This window comes from Panthera onca, chromosome A2 (genome assembly GCF_046562875.1).
Source record: "Panthera onca isolate mPanOnc1 chromosome A2, mPanOnc1 haplotype 2, whole genome shotgun sequence".
Taxonomy (NCBI): Eukaryota; Metazoa; Chordata; class Mammalia; order Carnivora; family Felidae; genus Panthera; species Panthera onca.
The window spans coordinates 109,970,491-109,995,488 of record NC_138340.1 but is presented as its reverse complement, the minus strand read 5'-3'; the positions used below and the strand labels follow the sequence as shown (position 1 = coordinate 109,995,488).

Here is a 24,998-nt window from a genome sequence, read left to right as displayed (position 1 = left end):
TTTTATAAGCATATTTTAATTGACATTTTCTATATATAAGTCAACTCTTCACTCCTTCATGGCAACACATTAAGTTCTGTGCCTTTTTAGCCACTTGTTGATCTTTTAAATCCTATTTCTTTCACAAACGCTTGTCTGAAAATCCAGTTGTGGATTTTATATATATATATATATATATATATATATATATATATATATATATATAATGACATTTTCTATATATAAAGTATCAATTACATCCCTAAAATGTATGATACATAATTTCTAAAAAGATTTTAAATGACTCAAGAAAAATATATTTACCTGCTGGAACCCTAAGTAATCTTGTATAGTAGAAGAAGCATAAAAGACCAAAGCATCTGTAGTGACAACCAGCACGAAGCCATTCAGAGCCTACAAAGAAAAAGATTAGTAATTAGAAAAAGATTCTAAAATTAGTAATATGACTAAATAACAATATGGTCACTCATAAATAATGAGGTTGCTTAAGGCTGTTACTTTATTGCTGAAAATTTTTCTCTTTAAAATGGCTAAAATCACACCTCATAAACACAGATACACTGTATACTGTGGGATGAGTGGAATCTATTCATACCTTTTGATTTAGGTAAGGAAAAGTTTACAGCTAAATTTAATGCTCAGTCACAGTAACTTCAGTAAAATCAGTTTCGTCTTCCTCGTGCTTCAGATACTGCTTTAAATATACTGTATATTTTTACTGTACATGTTTTTTAAATTGTATAAACATGTATTATAATCTATCACATTGCTTTTTAGAGAATGATAGTCTGTAAAGATGCTTATTATTTTCTGAAGAGAAATTTGATACAACATCTTTGCACAGACCATTCACACATTGAAGCAATTTGAAATCTGAATACTCCCAAAGCATTAAAACAATTTAAAAGCTTTTATTGGCAACATAATCACATATATGGACTGCACATAAAATACACATACATGTAATACAAAATATACACTTTAATTACTAATATATTCAAGTTTAAAGCTGTCATTTTATATAAGACAAATGTCCATCTAATTACTAATATAGTCAAGTTTAAAGCTCTCATTTTATATGTGCTATTTCTATTATTTCCATCTATATTATACTTCTTTTTCTTTCAATTTTACCTGCTTTTGGCCAATTTTTATTTTTATTATTCCCTTTGCTCCCCTACTTTCAGCTTGGAAATTTATATTCTTTTCTGTTCTTTCAATCATTACTCAAGTCCACTGTTAATATTTCTATACTCTTGGATAAAAGAAAGAGTATTTATTTGGATCACTTTAAACATTTATGGTTATCACATATTTTATCTCTATGAGCCTTCACTGTTTGCTGCTTCAGTTCAGCTCAGCAGAGTTCAATGTGTTCTTTGCTGTTATCATGCTAAACCCTTCTGAGACTCTCCTCTTCTTCATGTAAAAGGAGACATGGTGTGGTTTAGTGAGAACCATACAGTTTGAAGTCAGATTTGAACTGGATTGCTTTCCCAGTCTCTTATTATCTCTGTGGCTTTGGTTATTTATGCCTTCAAATTTTAGTGTCATCATTTGAAAAACAGGCAATTTGGTTAAGAGCCTATTTCATCTTAGCGCCTGGCACAGAGTCGGCACTCAATTAACATAAGGCACCATTACTATAAGGTTGTGGAAATGAGCAATTTACATGACCATGCTTTGTGAACTGTTGAGGTATGTAATGACAACAATTAGCTAATTCAACACTTAATCAATGATGACAAACTAAAGAGGACACCTATCAGGTACTGGAACTAGAGAATTACCAAGACATTGCCACTGTGCTTAGAATGCTAGCAAAGTCAGGTAGGTATCTACCTTAGTTATTAGATACAGTAGATGAACAGCAACTGTCTTCCTTTTCACTCTAATTCTTTTCATCTTCAAGATTCTTGGTCTCTAATATACGCCTGCAAAACTGACTGCAAAGACAATAAACAGCACCTACTATTTAACAGCCACTTTTCTAAACGTTTCTGTTTATTCGTCAACATTCCATTGAGGTAGGTGCCATATTCCAGTATTGCAATCAGGTAAACGAGGTGAACTGCAAAACAACTTGCCGAAGGTCACAGAGCGAAGCTGAGCCAGGAAACAACTAGCCTTGCTCAATGAAGCCTGTCCACGTACCTATCATGGTCTGCCTCCTCTAGGAGTATTGCTCGCCAGCTGTGGCAGGACTGTTACACTTTTAATCCCAACTGGGCTCTAAAGTTCTTGATTTCAGAGATTATGGCTACAATGCCTGGTGATTTCCCCAGAAGGAATGGGGCTGGCACCCACCAGGAACTTAAATATTTACTCATTAACACCCTACAAATTATTCTTAAATTTCAGTTGGCAGTAATAATAGATATACCGTTTTTGTATTTTTTCCTTCCAAAAATATCTTCTTTTTAGATAGGAGTATCCACTTATCATATGCATTTTATTTTGTAGAGTGTCCTGCTTTCTCAAACAGTGAAATGAATTTAGTACTTTCCAATGAGCTCATTATGCCAGAAGACACAAAGATAATTTAAGTTATAATATCACACTCTCTTAGACAGTGAATTGTCAGAAATAAAAAGCCTTTAAAAAGAATATATGCATCCTGATTTTATGTATATCTCAAATGATCTTAAATACTATATGGAAGAAAGTTATTATACTGAAAGAGTCAATAAAAATATGGTAATTACATATTAATGAAAGAAAATATCATTCTTTAGACTTACAAAAATTTGCCCTACCTATCTGAAAGTCATGTTGAGGTTCACTTACTATTTCACGTAAGACAAATAAACTGCAATCAGTAGTGTTAATTATTGTTTCAATGGCTGTTAACTCAACAACAAAGCTGTTGATTATAATCAGCACCACAGTAAATAGCACCAGACAGAACGTGATGAAATAAATGAAAATAAATGTCTGAAATAAATAATGGCTAATGAGAAGATACAAAAAGTCATTTTTTTTTTCATTTTTATTCCTGGTAAAACAGTAATAAATTTAAGCTAAGTTTAAAAGTAATTATTTAAAATTTTTGCTAATAAACTATTATGTAACATTTTCTTTATGTATCTCCTTAGTTAAAACCAAAGGAAAAGATTTCTCATTAAAAAGTTTCATGCCAGGGGCGCCTGGGTGGCGCAGTCGGTTAAGCGTCCGACTTCAGCCAGGTCACGATCTCGCGGTCCGTGAGTTCGAGCCCCGCGTCAGGCTCTGGGCTGATGGCTCGGAGCCTGGAGCCTGTTTCCGATTCTGTGTCTCCCTCTCTCTCTGACCCTTCCCCGTTCATGCTCTGTCTCTCTCTGTCCCAAAATAAATAAAAAACGTTGAAAAAAAAAAAATTAAAAAAAAAAAAAAAAAAAAAAAAGTTTCATGCCAGAGGGTATACTCTACCTCTGGAAACATTCTCTATGTCTGAGGGATAATTGGTTGCTAATCACATGTTGAAAGTATAAAGTTAGATGCCATTATGGCAACTGTATATAATGAAGTATGCCATTTTCACGTGTCTACAAGGTTTTTGGTCAGCTATTTCAGAAGAGGTAACAGCCAAGCATGATACTAGCAAATCAGATAACGTGTGATGCTTCCAAATGGAAAATCTACTACTGATATGCACTATAATTCATAACAGATGCATTTATTTTAAAGACCTAAATGTTTTCAATTTTCAGATAATTAAAAAAATGAGACTAGTTTTTCATTAGTATTATTTTTATTCTTTGTCGTTGACATAGAATATGTTTACAATTTGCCTAAATATTCTATGAGGGAAAAAAAAATCATTGGCCCATAATTTAAACAGTTTTACCAAATGTTAAGCATTCCATATGTGATTATTTTCATTTGAAATAAAGGACTTCCTTATTACTTTACTACATAACCCATGGTGTGTGTTTAATCACATGAAGCAACAATTATTAGAATGTTTTCCTATAACCTGAAGAAGGAGTCTTTACGTTTCAAGCTATTATATACATAAACATCCTCAGCCAGGGACAGGTTGAGTACTCATGCTTGAATATATTTAATTTGTTTAACCTAATGGGTGCAAAACTTAATTTTCCTAATTACAAAATTATAATAAAAAATGTTATAAATTGTTGGGTTACACAAAAGCATTTTCAGAAAGAATTAATGGAGCTACCAAAGTTGCGGCTACTTTCTGTTACAATGGCAAACGGAGTTCTTCACTAGGTTCACCGGGTAGAATTGAAGATGATCACTTAATAGTAATAACATATCAAAGCACACATCCTCATTCTATCTTTTTTTAACAAAACAAATACCTGAGAATTTTAGCTGACAATCAAGCATCCTATCAATTCCAAGAAATAGAGTAAAAAAAAAAGAAAATTAAAATGTTTTCACAGACAAATCTAGAAACTAGGTTCTAAAACAAAAATTAGGACTTACAGCTGTTAAGAAAATCTGTAGCGTGTTGATAAGACATACCCCATAGCTAAGAGTTAAGAGCATAGTGAAAAATAAAATTCAGGTAAGAACATTTTTGAACTGTTAAGTAAATACAATTAACTGCTTTAATGAAGCTATAGTCCTGAAAAGGTACATATAAATTCGGTGTCTTAAATGAGAACCTTTAAAATAATGTAGGAGTTTTGCTATTTAAAGAAATACAATAGGGAAACTGATAGGTAGACTTCTAATCTACTCGATACCATTACACTTTTTCATATAGTAGCATTATACCACTGTTGCAGTCCCAGTAAACGTGGCATGAAGCACCCTGGGTGAGTTCTAAGTAAACGGGAGTAACTGAAAGACTGATCAATTAGTCTTCCATTTACAATGTTTTTTATTAGGAGAAGCTATATTTACTAAAATTCACCTGTAATAAGAATTCTCCTTCTTGTAGACTCAGGCCTTCTCTGAATTTTGTTCTACAGTTTTCCTGAACTCCATTTCTGTCAGTTGGGGAGGCCTGTAATGCAACTGTGGAGAAAAGGAAAAAGCAACGATAGAGTGAGCGATTTCAAAGGGCTATAATGGAAAAATCTCTATATACCTAACAAAGACACAATTTGAAATACTGGTATCTACTGCTACTATAACGACTAAGCAAATACTCCTTTGTCAATGAGCGGTTTCCGAGTCAATGGACAGATTGCTAAAAATTATTAATTACAAATAAATAATTTATTTAAATTAATAAAAACAACTTCTGATGAGCTCATTATGATTTCTGGCACATAACTTAAGAGTTTTAAAGACCTGCATGGTACCTCTATAACTACGCCTCCCATTTCTCTTTACTCATGAAAATAAATGATTTTCATACTAATATACACTTATCTAAACAGTGAACTAGTAGTGGTGAGGAGAAAGAATCAACCATATGCTTTATTAAGAAATATATTTCCATCAAGTTTAGAATCTTCTTGTCTAACTTTTGGGTAAAAAAGGGATTAGTATTGTTAGCAGAGTCTTGCTAAATTTATAAATCAACTCATGGAGAATTAACATCGTTGTGATTTTGAATCATTCTATCCAATAACATGCATTTTCTTCCTTTTGTTCATATCTGTATTTTTTTGTCTCACTAGAATATTTTAAAGTTTCCACAAAAAAAGATTTGTACATTTTTATGTTTATTCCTATGTATTCCATCCTGTAAAGTGCCTTCCCCTTCCTAACTGCTTGTGGATTATGGATTGAAGGGGAAGTCTGTTGCCATGGTGGGATGCTTGCTTACTTCTGGAGGTAGCATGTTATAATGCTCTCTCTCTTCCCCTCCCATCTCTCTTCTTCATAGTGTGTGTGTGTGTGTGTAGCTTGGGAGGCACCACAGCTGAGGGTACTAATAATTGCTGCTATGTTCTTAGAATTTTTCCAAGCACTCTCAAATATTATCTCATTTAATAGTAGTATCTGGCAGAATTAAGTTCAAATCTTAGCTTTGCCATTTATTAAAATGTGTAGGGTCTTTGAGCCTCCGTCCTAATATGTGAACTGGTAATCAAAAACTAACAAACAAAAAAACAATTTTGCAGGGTTATTGTTAAGAATAATGAGAATATATGTGAAGTTCCTGGCATTCAGCAGCTCAATAGTAGTTCAATAAATGGTAAATTATTAGCAGTGTTTCCCAGATCCTATAGATTATCTTGTTATAATATGCAACCTTTTAGATACAATTACAATACAGTATTTCCATTTTTCTGATCTATTTTTAACCTTCAATATCAAATAAGAGAAATCATTAAGTGAAACTGACTTTGACATTCCTTTTAAGACTCATTTCATTAGATTTTTATTGCACCAAAGATAATCTGGCTTGGCAAAAAACAAGATTTACTAATAACCAGATTTTCTCTCCAGTTGAGCAAAGCCTCACATATAAAACATTTTCACGCTGAAGTGTATTTTCTGGTAAGTCAGTGCATGTGTCACACTGGAATCTTATGCCAAGTTCTTGCTTTTGCAGAACTTGAAACATACCACTTTGAAAGAAGAGGCCAAAAGTTTGGCCTCTGAATGTAACAATTTCAAGAGGCCAAAGAACATATTTCCTTGGGCCAAAAAAATAGTTTGAGGTACATAAATTGATCTAACAGTTAATCAAGACCAAAGGAAATGGTTAATCTTTCTCAATGTAAGTAGAAGAGAAAAAGGCTTTTTCTCCTTTCCTGTTCTGTTGCTGCTTGCTTCCTAATGGTCAAATTTGACTGAGTGCATTAGAACCTCACAATGTCAGGGTTAACTATATTCTCACTTTTCCAAAAGCTCCAGTGCAAGGCACCATTTAAGAGTTACACCAGGGGTGCCTGGGTGGCTCAGTGGGTTGAGCGTCTGACTTCGGCTCAGGTCATGATCTCACCATTTGTGAGTTCAAGCCCCACATCAGGCTCTGTGCTGACAGCTTGGAGCCTGGAGCTTGCTTCGGATTCTGTGTCTCCCTCTCTCTCTGCCCCTCCCCCACTTGTGCTCTGTCTGTCTCTCTCTCTCTCTCAAAGGTAAATAAACATTAAAAAAAAAAAAAAAAGAGTTAACACCAAATATCAGTAAGATTTACTGTTAACTTCCGAGCAGTGCTAGTGCTGGGTCATAGGGTAGATCTATTATTAATTTTTTGAGGAACCTCCACACTGTTTTCCAGAGTGGCTCCACCAGTTTGCATTCTCACCAACAGCGCAAGAGGGTTCCCAGCAATAACACTGCTAGGAATTTACCCAAGAGATACAGGAGTACTGATGCATAGGGGCACTTGTACCCCAATGTTTATAGCAGCACTTTCAACAATAGCCAAATTATGGAAAGAGCCTGAATGTCCATCAACTGATGAATGGATAAAGAAATTGTGGGTTATATACACAATGGAATACTACATGGCAATGAAAAAGAATGAAATATGGCCTTTTGTAGCAATGTAGATTGAACTGGAGAGTGTTATGCTAAGTGAAATAAGTCATACAAAGAAAGACACATACCATATGTTTTCACTCGTATGTGGATCCTGAGAAACTTAACAGAAGACCAGGGGGAGGGGAAGGGAAAAAAAAAAGTTAGAGAGGGAGGGAGCCAAACTATAAGAGACCGTTAAAAACTGAGAATAAACTGAGGGTTGATGGGGGGTGGGGGAGAGGGGAAAATGGGTGATGGGCATTGAGGAAGGCACCTGTTGGGATGAGCAATGGGTGTTGTATGGAAAGCAATTTGACACATTTCATATTAAAGAAAAAAAGGTTTACTGTTAAAAAGAAAACAACAAAACCAAAACCTACACATTGCAAAAAGCAAAGTATGTAATTATAAAAATGGATAGATATTACTAGTATCAAATTTTAAAATGTCTAAATTATCAGGAATCTCTTAAAATTAATTTTCAATTAAAACAACTGGTGTCAGTTCCAACCAGAGCTACTGGACCACTGACACTATTCAACTCAGAACAAGTTACAATTTGTTTCTGGCTTTGTATTAGGGATATTAGCCAATGTAATTAGAAATCAGACTCTGCCCTTAGCTGGGAATATAAGTTATAGAAATAAAGAACCAAGAATGTCAGAAATGATTAAGTAGCAAAATGGGATTTAATTAAAGTTTTACAGGATCTTGGAAGAAAAAAGAAAACAAACCCTTTTTAAACAACAGGGCTTACAATTCTAAATGTTGGAAGGTTTATGTTTAATATGTGTAACTGCTTAAGTAGGAAAAGTGACAACTACATTTTAGGGAAGGATCACTGGAGAGTTCTTCCAAAGATATTTCTGTTGCTCTTAGGTTTAAGATTAATAACTAGTTAATAACTAGTTAATAAGGTTAATAAGGATTTAAATAAATACTGTGCAAAGATGAGTCCAGGAATGATGCATTCCCTTCGCATTCTCGTTTTACAAATATACTAATGTGACTTTTTAGAGATCTTACTTTACGTCTGGGCCTCCAGTCCCAAACTATGCCCCTCCATGAAGTTTGTCCTCTGTTTCCTGACCTCATACCTACCACCTCTCCCTTCTTAAAACTGCTTGAGCTACTTTAATACTAGTCATTTTCATGTATGCATTTCTCCCCTTGATTAGAAAGCCACAGAAGAGTGAGATGACTTGGGGTACTGGCACCAGTGTACTTCCTACCATTGAAGTGGCCTAAAATAATTTCCTTAGTAATAAGATGTGATACGTAACTGAGCACACACTGTATGCCAAGCAGTTTCCATACACTAGATCTTATCAGTCTTCCAAACAGTATCCTGGGAGATTGGTATTATTTTGTCCTTTCAATGAAACTGAGACTTAGAGAGGTTAGGAAACCGTCTCCAGGTCAGAGGGCTTAAAGCAGTGAAGTCTAGATCAAACCCAGGTAGCCTACTCGTGCAAGCTATTATTAACCACATGCTGGACTCCTCACCTACGGCAACCACCTCTGACCTTTAGTGTCTTCATCTTTAAGTGAGGACAAGGATACTTCTGGAGACAAATTCTTGTTAGAGCTAAAGTAAGATGTGGAGTACCTAAGTAATACCTAGAATCACAATTTACAGCCCAGGATTGAGATAATTGAGATAATGGGCTATATGTTGAGTTGATATACCCTCAAATCATTATGAAAATCAACACTGAAAATGCACATCAGGGGGGCACCTAGATGGTTCAGTCGGTTAAGCATCTAACTCTTGGTTTCAGCTCAGGTCATAATCTCGAGATTTCATGAGTTCAAGCCCCACGTCAGGCTCTGCACTGGCAGTATGGAATCTGCTTGGGATTCTCTCTCTCCTTCTTTCTGCCCCTCCACCACTCATACTGTCTGTCTCTCAAAATAAATAAACTTAAAAAAAAATTTTTTTAATGCACACCAGAGATAAGTGAGCGTATTTTCATTTCTAAACAGGGAGTATTAATGAATATCATCTATTAGGACTGCTATGATGCCTATACATTACAGATTTGAAAGCACTTCACAATGATGAATTGTTATAAAACTTATATGAATAATCAGATGCATAGGACACTTACACATTACATCACTGGAATGAAATATACAATATTTCACAGAAACAAAACGTAGCATCTGAAAGTAAGTCACAGCCAATTCTGTTACATGAGAAGCATTTGCTATAATAAATAGACACTTGTTAAAATCCTCCCCATCTGCAAGAATACACTTTCTAAAATATAAAGATGTGACTTTGAACAGTCTGAGGAATATTAAGATTTTATAGCATCAAAATATTTCACCTAATTCTTCATTGAGAAGTCATTGAAGCCATTATACAAGAATTTAATCTAATGGATGAATGAATCTAGAGGGTAAATATCATCGGAGCATTATCAAATGGTCATTTAAACAAGTGATTCAAGTCTTAACTCCCACATGTATTTAACCATATCCATTTCCTATATGACACCTTCCTTCCTTATACATCTAAACTAGGATTTCCATTTCTCCTATAAACTAAAAATCTCCTCTTTGAAAGCATGCTCTGAAGTGTTCAACAGAGAAATTCATGAGGAAGAAATATTGCATATGGTAAATTATATTTTGTAGGCTACTGTATTTGTAATTAAACAGAAAGATGACATGGTAAGTATCTTGCCAGGAAAAAGCATAAGATTTTTAAATCTCTACTTATTGATTTAAATTCAATTTATTTTATAATAATTATTATCCCCTTTATTACTTCTGGCAGAAAAAGTTAAATTCCATTTGCACACTGATATAAGCATAAGAGAGAGCAAAGCTATCACTATAAAATTCAACCACATAAACTTCTATAAATTAGGAAGAGTTAAGTAATGCAGTAATTCTTAAATATAAACAAAACATTCCTAGTTTAGTCCAATATGGATCAGTATTTGTAAATAATTTCCAAATAATATATTAACTGTACCTAAGGAGAGCTTCTTCTACATACTTTGGGGTAAAAGAAATATTTCAACTCTAAGTTTTTGTTTGTAAATGAAGTGTTCTTCTTTCGAGGAAAAGAAGGAAGAAAAAGAAGGAAGAAACTGAAATTCAAGAAAACTATGCTACATGCTGAGTTCCTAGGACACAAAGACTAGGTCTATATAGTTTACACAATACTTTCCCCTATGATATTGACAGATTTTTTTTTTTCTACCTAGAAATTTCTAATCATCAAAGGCAGAAATAAAGTAAATTCAGTTTTTGAAAATGCAAATGCATGCTTCTATCTTTAAGAATGAATGTAGGTTGCATGACTGGTAGTCTATCTTTTTAGCCAATCTAAAACACATTATTTTAAAGCCGAGTAAGTCCTTAAAAGTTAGACCTATTCCTGCTCTCAATTAAATGGAAATTGACTAGATGTTATTTAACATTTCCCCAGTTTTCCATTTAGCGATCATCAATTCTACTGTAACTGTGTTAGGGCCCTGAGGTAATGGAACCAACAAGAGCAGTTAGTTTACCTTTGTAGTGGGGAACGAGTTGCACTGAGCTTTCTACATATTCAAGACTGGAATTCAAACTGCATTCTAAGTAGCAGAATTTAACCAATTAAAGCAGTGATTCTCAAACGTTCATAGACAGTACAATTACCTAGAAGGCTACCGCTATTAAAAGACACTGCGGGACCTCACCCTCTAAAATTTCTGATTTAGGAGATCTAGGATGGGGCCTTATAGTTTGCGTCGCTAACAAGTTCCCAAGTGATGCTGGGACCAGGTGCCACATTTTGAGAACCAGTGACTCTAGAAATTCACAAACTTTTAAATGTTCTGAATCTCATTCTCTTATTATTTTTTTTTAAATTATTATTCCTCTGCTTAAAGAGTGCTTTCATTAATATGAATGTCTTCAGTAAATGACTCAATGCCACTTTTATAAAGATCAAAACAGAAGCACATAATTTAAGACTAAAATATAAAGCAAAAAATTCTGTATATATATAACAAAAATGTAACAAATATAAATATATGTATAAATATAAATGTACAAGTGTATAAATATATGTACAAATATAAATAAATGTAACAAAAAATTCTGTATATATATAAATACAGCAAGTAGCACATAGCCCACAGTGTATTCCTCACCAAAGCAAGCCATGTCACTTTTCCCTGAACAAAGTGTCTAGATTTCAGTGTGTGCCACTTCTGAAGAGGAAACAATATGGGGAAATAAATAATTACATATTATGCTTAAACGCTAAAAAGTTTACTAGCAAATTTCTATCTCTAAATCAAAATATAAAATTAACTCAAGAGATTGTCAGAGAATATTAACGCCAGGTCTGAAAGGCCTCTATGCATATCCAACAATGACAACAAAATTGCCCATTAAAAGAAGTAAAATATCAGTGTTCCGTAATTAATAATTATAATTTATAATTTTAGTTGTAAAATTTACTTCATACAGCTCATACTTTTAGGATAAATCCACCATAAACTTAGCACATGAGGGAGGCAAACATTCTTATTGTCCATGCTGAGACGATGAAGGCTCTGGGCAACAGTGAGGTTAAAGGTCTTATCTAAGGCCAAAGGCTTAGCCTCTATGTCTCCTGCCTGCCAGTGCTTTTGTTCCGTGACAATCCGCCTCTGCCATCCTAAGATAAAGAGACAGGAGGCTGACTCCATAACAGAGAGACCAGACGTAATGACACTAGACACTATTAACACTCCAGTTGACAACAATATCTGTAAAAGTGACCATAAGAGGCACGCCACATCATATGAGAAAATTTAAGGCTAGAAGAAAGCAGAATAATTCAATACAATTTTAGGTTAGATTGATTCGAAGTGACTGCTTGTTTCCCTTCCCAACCTCTACGGCAAGCACCTGAATGGCTTTCTGGCTTCTATGGACAGTCGGGGACAAGAAATGATCTCCTGCAGGAATATAATTTTTCTCTCTGGACTGTGATGTCATTTTAGTTTACACTTTCATGTGCAATTTTCTTTTGAGCCTCTAAGAACTTGAAATAGCAAAAGCTTTTTTTTTTTCATGGATATACATCTTCAAATTTACATCCAAGTTAGTTAGTATATAATGCTGTAATGATTTCAGGAGTAGAATCCGGGGATTCATCCCCTACATATAACATCCAGTATCCTCCTTAATGCTGCTCCCATTTAGCCCATCCCACCACCCACAACCTCTCCACCAACCCTCAGTTTGTTCTCTATATTTAAGTTTCTTATGTTTTCATACAGTTTCATACTCCATGTACACACAGATTTGCTCTCCTTCACTGCTCCTTAAAAGATCTCATCTCTGGTATTTTTCGTCTTATTCTATATGCTCTCCTCTGGAATATTTTATTCACTTTCATGGTTTAAAATATTATTTCAACTGTATTATAATGATTCCAAAATCTAAATCTCCAGCTATTGAACAAACAAGAATTTGAGCTATGGGGTGCCTGGGTGGCTCAGTCAGTTCAGTGTCTGACTTTGGCTCAGGTCATAACTTCACGATTTGTGGGTTCGAGCCCTGCATCAGGCTCTGTGCTGACAGCTGGGAGCAGGGAGCCTGGAGCCTGCTTCGGATTCTGTGTCTCCCTCTCTCTCTCTGCCCCTCCTCCACTCATGTTCTGTGTTTGTCTCTCAAAAATGAATAAACGTTAAAAAATTTTTTTAAAAATGGTTGATCAAAAAGTAGAAAAGCTGTAAAAGCATGATTTCAAAATACGACATAAATATGATTACTAACTAAAAATGATTAATGGTAATGTAACTATATTTCAGGCCTTAAAGCGATCAATTAATGTAACTATATGAGGCCTTAAAGCGATTAATTTTCTACTATACGTAAATACAATTTCTAAAACACTACAACAAGATGATGCTGTAGATTTGCATTAACCAGATCACACACACACACACAAATCAAATTAACACACACACACAAAATATCAAATTAACTACAGACATTTAAAATCTTTATTTGGGGGAAAAAAGGAAAAATTGCAAGTTGGAGGGCTTTAATATTACCCCAATGGGTGTGCCCGGGTGCCTCAGTAGGTTATGCGTCTGACTTCAGCTCAGGTCATGATCTCATGATTCGTGGGTTTGAGCCCCACATCCGGCTCTGTGCTGGCAGCTCGGAGCCTGGAGCCTGCTTCAGATTCTGTCTCTCTCTCTCTCTCTCTGCCCTTCCCTTGCTCATGTTCTGTCTCTCACTCTCTCTCAAAAATAAAATAAACATTAAGAAAATTGTTTTTAATTTTACCCCAGTGGTAATCTTCCTAAAAAAAAAAAAAAAAAGCTAAATGCATCAATTTATGACCACCTGGACCTGCTCATGGCCAAGCAATTAAGGATCCTACAGACATATAATGCTAAGCATGATCAAAGAGAAAACCCATTTAAAAAGCAGTAAATTTACAAGAGGAAAAAAAGCAAAACATAATAAAAGATATAGCAAGTTCAGGTTCAGTCTGAATCTTTAATATGCACTTGTTGTCTTTTTTGAAAATACCTATCAAAGCAAATGAATACTCAGTGATGAAAGTATCCTATATAAAATATCATAAAATGTTAAATTTATTCACAGAATCTAATGAATCTTGTAAGTTACAATATCTGAAGAAAAGAGAAAGTATATTCCTTATCCAAAGAGATCATATTATTAAATGTAAGAGCCAGGATTTAATACAATTTCAAATGGGCTCAATAAAAATATTCTACTATTCCTTTTATTTGTCCCTGTTTCAGTTTACATCGATTATAGAAAGTCCATACATTAAAATTTAAAAGAACCTTTACATTTTTAAATCTTTACATTTTATAGCTTTAATTATGTAGCTATCATGAATGTTATAATTAGTTTCATGTTTAGAATATGAATTCTGGAAAAAAATATATAATTCAATTATAGTAAGGTAGATAACACCACACATAAGTGAAACTGAATCCTATATGATGATTTCAAACATGCTCATCATTTACACAAACAAACCTACCATAGAACTTTCTGGAATTAAGAAATCACATTTGCTGTGGTACCACATTGCTGAAACTTTTGCAAACTACTTGCTATACAGTAACTTCAAAATTATATAATGTAGATGAATATAGCATACAAATCCCATGAATGAAAAGCACACATATAATAAAACCCTTAAACTTTATAAAATTTCAACCCCTGAAAGGGCTTTTTATTTCATTCATTTCTCTGCCTGTTCAAGCTCATTCTCTGCACATGTTTCTCAAGACAGTGTTCTGGGTTACTCAGACACCAAAACAGGATTGAAATCCAGAGAAACACACAAGCTCAAGATGAATAAACACAATAGCTCTCTTTTGAAAACCTAATGAACTGGAAATGAACTGTTAACTAAAGACAAAAGGAAGACCAAGAAAAGAGCACGGGCAATTTTTTAATTTAAAATAAAGTCAACAAAGATCCATATTCGACAATGAGGTTGACTAAATGTTAGATCACCACATCATGTAAGTTAACTATTGTTATCCTCCCCTCTTAGAGCATTTTTTAGACTTCATGAATTTAGAACATTCCACTATGTAAATAATACTACACTTTATAAAATGGTGATTATTTTAAGTACATGTAATGGTTCAGAATGATTTTCCCCTATGTTACTTAGTTTTTAAAATAACCAGAAACTACTCCCTATAACAGCTGCCTATGCAGGAGTTGGGAATTAGATCTCAGGTCCTCAAACTTGCCAGGCTTACTGAAACCTAGACAAAATCATCTCTTTCTTGTGTTTAAGTTTTCCTTTCCACAGGTTAAATTTATGTATCTCAATTATAAAGATGTCACAAAATATAACCCATGACATATATAATGGAGTATGTAAAAGACTTCACAGTTAATAATTATATTTTAATGGTGTAATATATACTATGAATATTTTATTGACATAATACTACATGCCACTGATCCGTACTACTGCCTCACTGAAAGAAAACTTTTCTGCCTTTTCTACCTCATTAGATACTTGTGCCTCAGCAGACATATGAATTGTAATTTTGGGAATGCTGTCCAAAAGTAAAGTAATTTAAATGCAACACTGACATAATAATGAATATTTTAAAAAGAGACAATGAAATCTAACTCAAATTTTTTAGATGCTACAATTACTCTTACCAAGAATATGACATTACCATACTGATTCCAATCAGTCAACAAACCCAATGTCCACTGTTTGACTTGGAACTAATAGACACAATACAAGAAGAAACAAGCCTTTCCCTTAATACCACCCAATTTTAAAGGCTGGGTTATAACCACCCAAATCCTAGTCTCCCTGAATAAACTATTACTGGTCATAGTCAGTAAATTATTTAAACTTCTTAGATATTTTCCCTCTCAGAGGTAACATGATATTTGAGTTTAATACTCATTTTGTAACTCGGGTCATCCTTTTATGCTCCTCTTTTCTTTTTAATTAAAAGAGTATGTTTTAATCTTAACATTCTAGAATTTGGTGAAAAAGTTTAAATATAATGTTAAAGACTTTAGTCTTCCATTCTGTATTTCCAGGACCTAAGGCCACACTGACTTGTCAGGTCACAGCTCTATGTGATCCTATAACTGTCCTCAGGCTCCCCTCTGGTCTGATTTAATTTGCCTTGACAGGCAAAAATGGCACTTTACCGTGTTTAATCACCAACATCAGAAAACATCAATTTTGGATTGTGGGTATTTTTTTCTTTTTTTCAATATTTGTTTATGTTTATTTATTTGAGAGAGAGTGTATGTGCACAGTTAGTGGGGAGGAGGAGAGAGAGAGGGAGAGAGAGAATCTGCTGTTAGCAGATGCCCAATGCAGGTTTCGATCCCAGGAACTACAAGATCATGACTTGAGCCAAAATCAAAAGTCAGACACTTAACCAACTGAGCCACCCAGGTGCCCCTGGGTATTAATTTTCTAAAGACAGAAAAGACACTACAAAGAAACTTCAAAGATACATAATTTAGAGGAGTCTTTATAAAAAGAAATAGGCACGGAAAAATAAAAGAGAACCCAGAAGAGCAATGTTACTGAGGAAATTGAATAGAACTTCAACAGCTTTTACTATTTTAATCTATCATTATTAATATATTGTTATTAATCCTTAAAATATGTCTACATGTGTCCATTGTGCATAAATTAAAAATAAAGTATCACCTTATTCTTATCAAATTTACAAAAGAGAGTGATTTTTTTTTAAATACATAGCTCTATTTGAACATTCCGTCTACACTAATAAAAATTTTTTTAAGTCCCAAGACTGCCAGACTGCTGGCAGGTACAAAAGGAGCATCCAACAAAGAAGCAAAGAACCAGCAAATCAGGAACAATACTCATAAAGAGAAGGCAAAGGAACAGAGAGACAGGCAAGGAATGCAAAGGGAAGTACTGATTGGAGAAGGATACAGTTGATACTAGTTCATCCTAAAAAGATGTATGTAGCTTTCACATTTGCATCTTTAAATTCTTGTACACACTTCACTGTATGACCCAGCCAATCAGAGACCATGTAAAAAAATTTACTGCTACAATTCCATAAAATATTTCTCATATTTGCATATTTATAGATAGAAAATAAAATAACCGATAGAACCAAAAACTGTAATTGGCGACTAGCAGAGAGAGTATCTGGCAAAAGCAAAATATTAACATCTGAAACTAAGTTCCACAACTGTACATTTAAATCCATAATCTAAAATTTCAACATGAATTTTACATTGTTTTTCAGATATAAGTTAGTGAAACTGAGTTAATAAATATTTACTGAATGCCTACTATGGGACGGACCTTGTTCTAAGTATGTTAAGGTACAATAGTACACATAATACCCTCAAGGAGTTTCCATTCTAGTTAGTGAAACAGGCGATATATAGGAATTTTAAGTGCACCAGAAAAACCAAAGCACTATAATATAGAAATGAAAATGTTTGTAATGATTACTTCATTTGTGGCATAAACAGAATACAAACTGAAAAATAACTGTCTGAGCTTTATTTTCTAGAATATAGTTTACAAGTTTTCAAGGATTCAGTATTCAAAGATTCCCTCAATTATTTCTTCAGTTCAAACCAAAATAACTAACAGAACTTCTAATCTTCTTACTTCCTTTGAAATATTCCCTAAGTAGTGCATTATAAATACTGAATAGGTACATTTTTAAAGGATTTCACATACTATATTTATCACAGTTGCTGAAACACTAGACCTTGAGCTATTAGAGAGCGGAAATCTTTTTCTACCTCTTTTTCTTTTTTGTGAATTCAGCACCTGCACAGGGTTTAGAATAAAGTGCAATCCTGAATTACAAATTTATTATATAATAATTTTAATCTAATAGTGTCAAAGAAAGTGCTAACTTTATCATACCTGAAAAATAAATATTTTGTTCAAAGTTGTATTTCAGAATGTTTTGATCAATTAGAAATGGATAAATAGTAGTGTACTTAAATCCTAAGTGCTGCTTTTCAGACAGTCAGAGCAGTATTAGAGTCATGGCTCCAAAGTTTAAGAAGATCCACCCAAGCTGGATTATTTAAACTTGCAATAAATAGATGTATTTTCTTGGAAAAATATCTATTGTTACTGTAAAACTTGAGTTTCCTTTTTAACAAGATTGTATGATTACTCGTTTATATTGTTCTTTCCGCAGGAATCACACACCCCCTGTTTGCATCCTGTTATTCACTTAGAGCTTCCCTTCACTTCACTATACTGTTTTCCCTAGTAGGAGAGTGGTTTTACTGCACATTAGAACCCTAAACTGTCCGCATGCTCCAAGTCTCCTGGTTTGTAGCATTTAGCATCTGTCCAGATCTTAAACATTACCTCGAAAAATGAATTGTCTGCGTCCTTTCCAAATATTGAATTGCCATCCTACATCACTGGAGGCCTGGAAAAGACTGGAATCTTTTCTACTGATTGTATCTCTCAGTTTCCATCTAATTCTGTGAACAACTTAAGAAACTACTTAGGGTATACATTCCACTAAAACCTAAGCAAACACATTTATATTCTTCTTAAAATTTTGTACATTTGGATTTGTTTTTCTGAAGGCAAAGAGACAATTTTTTAAGTAATTCAGGCGTAATCAAAACCAAGTTAAACCAATGCCTCAGACTCATCTAGGATCCGTAATAAAAATACAGACTCCTTGGTTCTACACTGAAGCCACTCAGAATCAGCAATAAGAGGGGCATGCCCTAGAATGTGCCTTTTAATAACCTTTCCAGGTTATTCTGATACACACTGAAGTTTAAAAACTGTAATGCAAATGACCTAAAATTAAAGGTAATGTAACTGATGAAGGAATGATGAAGGATAATAAGATCCTATTGTTAAATACATTGAACCAGAATGAAAAATTAACTCATTAATGAAGAGCTAAGAAAATAACTGTTAATACCTAAGACCTCCAAAAGGAGCCCAGCTATGCTATAATAACATTCTTTGTAAGTAGGTTTGAAATCTACCTTACTTGGGGTATTCAACAGGACACATGTGTCTCATGAAAAAAATCTATCTATCTATATAAACTTATACATTAAACATACATATATTACTTTAATTAGCATATGTGTGTGTGCATAGATATAAACACACACACTGCCTAGAAAATGGTAATTATGTTAGCGCTTAAATGGTACCTGGCTACTTGCTAAGTAGCTTCAGTGCTAACCCACTATTTCTTTTCTTTTAATTTTTTTTTTTTGAGAGAGAAAGGGAGAATCAGTGTGTTGAAGGGGCAGAGAAAGGGAGAGAGGGAGAGAGAGGGAGAGAGAGAGAAAGAGAGAAAATCCCAAGCAGGCTCTGCACCTTCAGTGCAGACCCCGATTCAGAGCTCAAACTGACGAACCGTGAGATCATGACCTGAGCTGAGATTGGTCCAATGCTTAACTGACTGAGCCACCCAAGAGCCCCTTACCCACTACTTCTAAACAGGGCACAATCTATACATTTTTTTTTTAAGTGTATTTATTTATTTTGAGAGAGAGAGAGAGAGAGGGAGGGAGGGAGGGGGGCACTTGTGCTCACACATGCACAAATGAGTGGGGGAGAGGGAGAAAGGGAGAGAGAGAGACACACACACAGAGAGAGAGAGAGAGACAGAGAGACACAGAGAGAGAGAAAGAGAGAGAGACAGAGACAGAGAGAGAGAGAGAATCCCAAGCAGGCTCTATGCTTAAAGGGCAGAGTCCTACATGGGGCTTAATCCCAGGAACGGTGAGATCATAACCTTAGCCGTAATCTAGAGGCAGATGCTTAACTGAGTCACCCAGGTGCCCCTTTTCTCTTTTTAACATTTATAGTTTGATTTCCTATCATATAGGAGCAAGAAACGAAAAGGCAAAAATGACTAACATCAATGCATCTTTACCAAAGTCAAGGAATAACATCTCTCTGGCTTCTAGTCAGTCAACTTTCTAAGGGCAGAAACCAGATCCTGTTTGTCATAGAACCCCTTGCCACAAGGTCAAGCAGTAAGCACTGCATGTGAACTAATGCCGAGGATTAGGACAGCATTCCACAAAGCTGGGAGTGGTTACAGTCTATGATAGGGGCTCCCAAACTTCCACATACATCCAGCCCCACCATTCTACCAGAGTTTTATTCTGCAGGTCTAGGGTGGGCCCAAGATCTGGCATTTGTAACAAGTTCCCAGGTGACACTACTGCTGCTTATCTGGGGACTACACTTTGAGAACCACAGATCAGGGGAAAGTCCTCAGGACTGTGCTATATAAATGGTTCCCAGAAAAGAGAAGTAATTGGAAGATGGTTAGGAAAAACAACACAGGGCATCCAGAAACCAGGGTTCTAGTTCCAACTCTATCAAAGAATTACTGTTTAGTTGATAAACACACACTCACACTCTCTCACTCTCACACACACACACACAAACACACACACACACACACACACACACACACACACCACTGAATCCCACATAACCCATCCTAGAGATGAAGAATCTGGTGTAAAGGAAAATTCAAAGACTTTATAGATAAGAAACAATTTTAAGTGTCTACTATGAACCTTTAAACATATAATCTGACCTGAAGTGATTATCCTCATAATCAGTGTGTATTGCCCAAATCACAACTGTTAAACTACATAGTTTTTATCCAAAATAAAGATCATACACAGCAAGCAAATAAAAAAATGCCCAGCCTAAACACAGCAAACCATTTAAATATAAACCTGCAGGGAAATAGCTGTTTTCCAATATTCTAAACACATATTATAAATTCAAGTATCTGTAGATGGGTCTAGGGCAGCAGCAGCAGCAGCATCTGAGACCCTGTTAGAAATGCAAAATGTTGGCCCACTTGGGTGGCTCAGTCGGTTAAGGGTCTGACTTCGGCTCAGGTCATGATCTCACAGCTTATGAGTTCGAGCCCCACATCGGGCTCTATGCTCACAGCTCAGAGCCTGGAGCCTGCTTCAGATGCTGTGTCCCTTATCTCTCTCTGCCCTCCCCCACTCGTGTTCTGTCTCACTTCTGTCTCTCAAAATGAAATAACTGTTAAAAAAAATGCAAAATCTCTGACTACCACCTAAACCTACTAAATAAGAACTCCCATCTTAGTAAGATCCCTATGTGATTTGTAGATACTCAAAGTTTGAGAAGCACTGACTAGGGCACTCAGATTTTATCACTAATTCTTTACTCTATTTGTAAAATTGCATGATATATTTAAAAGAATCAACATTTCCCCAAAAAAAAAATCTATTTCTGACATATAAACAGATAAAAAGAGAAACTGAGGAATTATTTTACATAAGAATATGCAATGAAACTTTATTTTCCAACAAAAATTTCCAATAAAATACTTAATTGCTATGAAATCATATATGATTAGAAAGTAACTTTATGGCTGAGTAAACTGAGGTACAGGGATGCTAAATGGTTTGGTTAAAATCAAATAGTTTATCATGGCACAATGAGATTGAAATCCAATTCTGACTCCTGTAATATAATACTCCTTCTGGTGGAAAAAAATTATTTACATTTTCCTGGAGTAAACACACGGTTAATATATAGTAGTAGAAGTGTACATAATTTTTTTAAAGAATAAATATCTACCCAAACATATTGAAGGAAATGAGCAAAAATATGTCATAGTATGTGTTTTATTCCCTTCATCGAGAGATTGAGAGAGAGAGAGAGAGAGAGAGAGAGAGAGAGAGGGAGGGACAGAGACTTTAAAAAACTGCATTGGAAGGAGTAGTGGAACTGGAAACTATATGGACATAACTTTCAAACCTATGATTTTCACAGGATGACACTACAAATCAGGCAAGTGGAAGCATCTTTCTGATGAATGAACCTGGAACACGTATTTTTAGAAATACTACAAGTTTGGCTCTGCTACTTAAATTTTAATATATAGCAATAAACAAAACTTCTTCTTACCATCAAAGAAGCTCTTGGCTCTTAGGTAACTGACACTGAGCCTGAGAACTGAAAGTTTGTCCAGCTTATTAATAACATCTTGTGGAAAAGGCAGCAGGCTAGCCAAACGGTCCAACTCTGTATTAAGTCGGTCTCTATGTCGCTTGGAAGGATTTGACTTGATTCCTTCAGGTGGGATTGGCTTGACACTGAAAAACAAACAAAATACCACGAAATAAGATAGATGAAGTAAAAATTTCTATTGCATTATAGCTCGTCAGGTATTTCTCTAATGAAACAAACACCAAAAAGTCTACTCAAGTTTATGTAAATCCCTTCAAAAGGCTCTTTGTATCGTAATTAAGAAAAACAAACAAAAAAAATTGGTAAAATTCCTCATAATGTTTTATTAAAAGCTTATGAACTCATCTTAAGAAAATGCTGAGTGCATCTTATATACTTCATACTTCCTTCACTTCATACATTTGTGGTACAGTGATTCCCAGTAACAAATCCAGTAGGATTATTTTTTCAAACCCAGACACTGTTCCAGAAAGAAATGAAAAAGAAATCTGCAATTAATTATGTGAAGATTACGCTTCCTTTGCTATCTTCCTCAAGAAGCATCTTGGCATCATTTATGATGTAGATAAATAGGAGCTACCCTAATCACCCCAGCTTCCTATATTTAACACTTTCATCCTGTCAGTGACAACTATTCAAAGTCCTTCTGGCACCTCTATATGGTCATCTAGGCATTTAATGGGGTCCTCCAATATTTAAAAAAAAAAAATTGGCTTTGGTTATTTATATTTGTTGAGTGACAGATATTAGAGGTTAACTGTGATTCCTTGCAAATTTTGCTTTTAGGGCTAGTCAATAATTCTACTTAATTATTAGCTTTCATAGCTTATGTCTTAGAAAATTCAATGAATCCCCAACATGTAGCATGATTTTCATCTGAGAGAAAAGATATTTATAGTTAGGAGTAGAACCTGAGTTCAGATATGAGAAACTGCATAACTTCACAGAAAGGTCTTAGCCAGGATTTCACAGCAGAAATTCATTATTTAAAATGAACTGACAGATCATCACACACACAATGAAATATAGACAAGATATTAAAAAAAAAAAAAAAACAAAACAAAACAAAACAAAAAAAAACAAAGATCATGCCTCTTCACCTTTCCATTTACCAGAAAAATAAAATCCTATGCAGGGCATTCTTACAACAAAGACATTTCCTTCCAGTTTTATTGAGAAGACAAAAGCAATTCAAATGATGGAATCTTCAAAAGTAGAAATTGGCCTGAATATAGTGCTGATTTAATCAAAATATTTCTAGATACTTTATGTTTTCAATGTTGTATGTGGAGAAGTAATACTTTATTTAAAAATTAATAAAAAGTCAATAAAGGGGCACCTGGGTGGCTCAGTCAGTTAAGCATCTGACTTCGGCTCAGGTCACAATCTCACGGTTCACGTGTTCAAGCCCCGTGTTGGGCTCTGTGCTGACAGCTGGGAGCCTGGAGCCTGCTTCGGATTCTGTGTCTCCCTCTCCCTCTGCCCCTCCCCACCCCTCTTTCTCTCTCTTTCTCTCTCTCTCTCTCTCTCTCTCTCTCTCAGAAATTAATAAATATTAAAAAAAAATCTTTTTTAAAGTCAATAAAAATTTTAATGTTTGTTATATATTGTCCCCAACAAGTAATTTCTTCAGAACTTATCTATTTCTGTTTTTATTACAGTTCATGTTCTTTCTTTCTTTCTTTTTTTTTTTAATGTTTTACTTTTTAAGACAGAGAGAGACAGAGTATAAGTGGGGATACGGCAGAGACAGAGGGAGACACAGAATCCGAAGCAGGCTCCAGGCTCTGAGCTGTTAGCACAGAGCCTGACGCGGGGCTTGAACTCACGAACTGAGATCATGACCTGAGCCGAAGTCGGACGCTTAACCAACTGAGCCACCCAGGCGCCCCCAGTTCATGTTATTTCTACAAAAGTAAGAATTAATAAATTGATAAAGTATATGGCATACATACAAAATAAATCAGGTACTTTCTCCAGACTGTTTAATTGCATACTTAGCAGAAACAGATGATTCTTTCTCTATTTTTCCTTAATCATACTGCATTTGTAATCAAATTCAAGTCATCTCTAAATTTCTTCAATTAATCAAATGATTTTCAAAAGTTACCTATAATGCATGTCTACCTCCCTGAATAATTCTCTGATTAATCTCTTGTTGACACAAATATTTACTTGCAGTTATCATGTCCTGGGTAATCTAGGAAAACATTCCTCTCCTACATATTCAAAAAGTGTTATGGGAGCAAAGTATGTGAGCAACTAACTACTTGAATTAAGATCTTTATAGACAAGGTAGTATCTGAGATAGACCTTTAAAGATGAACGGGATTTCAGGAGGAGGCAGGGCTGAGAAATGGTGGCCTGTGAAAAGTCCCCTGTCCGTAGTGTGAAGCATAGAGTACAAGAGAGAGGAGAAAGGGGAAAGTGGTTGTGGCCACATTCATGCAACAAATAGTAACCACCTACCATGGGCAAGGCACAGAAGACTCAGCAGTGAACTATACTACATGTACTAATGTTCCTGTTCTCATGAAGCTTACATTCCAGTGGCAGGAAACATAAATAACTAGTTGAGTGAATAAATAAACATATAACTTTCAGAGCTGCTAAGTGTTAAAAAGAAAAATAAAGCAAGATAAGGAACTAAAGAGTGACAAGCATGCTGGTTTTGATAGCCAGGAAGGGTCTCTGATGTTACATTTCAGCACAGACATAAATACAATGAAGGAGTGAGCTATGTGGGTATCTGATGAAAAAAAAAATGTTCAAGATAGAGCAAACAGACAATTTCCTCACAGAAATGGTGTAAAATTAGACTCTGGTATCTGGGAGTCATCTTAAGCTCTGAGCTGGGATTTACATGACCAGTCTTGTGTTTTACTAAGCTGACTCTAGCGATGACGAGCATGAAATGTAGGGCAACTCTCAGTGAAGCTAGCACTTGTTTCTAAAATACAAATCTACAACACTCCTCGGATTTAAAAATTTCAGTCGCTCTGGACAGTCCATGTTCCTTAGCCTAGAAGCAAAACACCTCTTGATCTTTTATGGCCCCCTAACTATTCCTCTGGCCTCATTTCCTGCAGCCAAAGCCTTTCTT

The 24,998-nt window shown here is 34.9% G+C and overlaps 1 protein-coding gene across 3 annotated transcripts in view; it reads right to left on the bottom strand.

Annotated features, from left to right (window-relative positions):
- The window catches only part of AHR (aryl hydrocarbon receptor), a 51,466-nt gene that overhangs the window by 18,001 nt on the left and 8,467 nt on the right, over positions 1–24,998 (bottom strand). For 2 of the 3 annotated variants that reach the window (XM_060632627.3, XM_078441598.2), the window contains exons 2-4: positions 21,833–22,020; positions 4,865–4,968; positions 304–393 (exon numbers count right to left, since the gene is read on the bottom strand). In XM_060632627.3, coding sequence (XP_060488610.1) covers positions 304–393; positions 4,865–4,968; positions 21,833–22,020 — 382 coding nt within the window. Of the gene's footprint in view, positions 1–303; positions 394–1,842; positions 1,947–4,864; positions 4,969–21,832; positions 22,021–24,998 lie in introns of those variants that run through there. The other variant, XM_060632628.3, reaches the window with a different exon arrangement.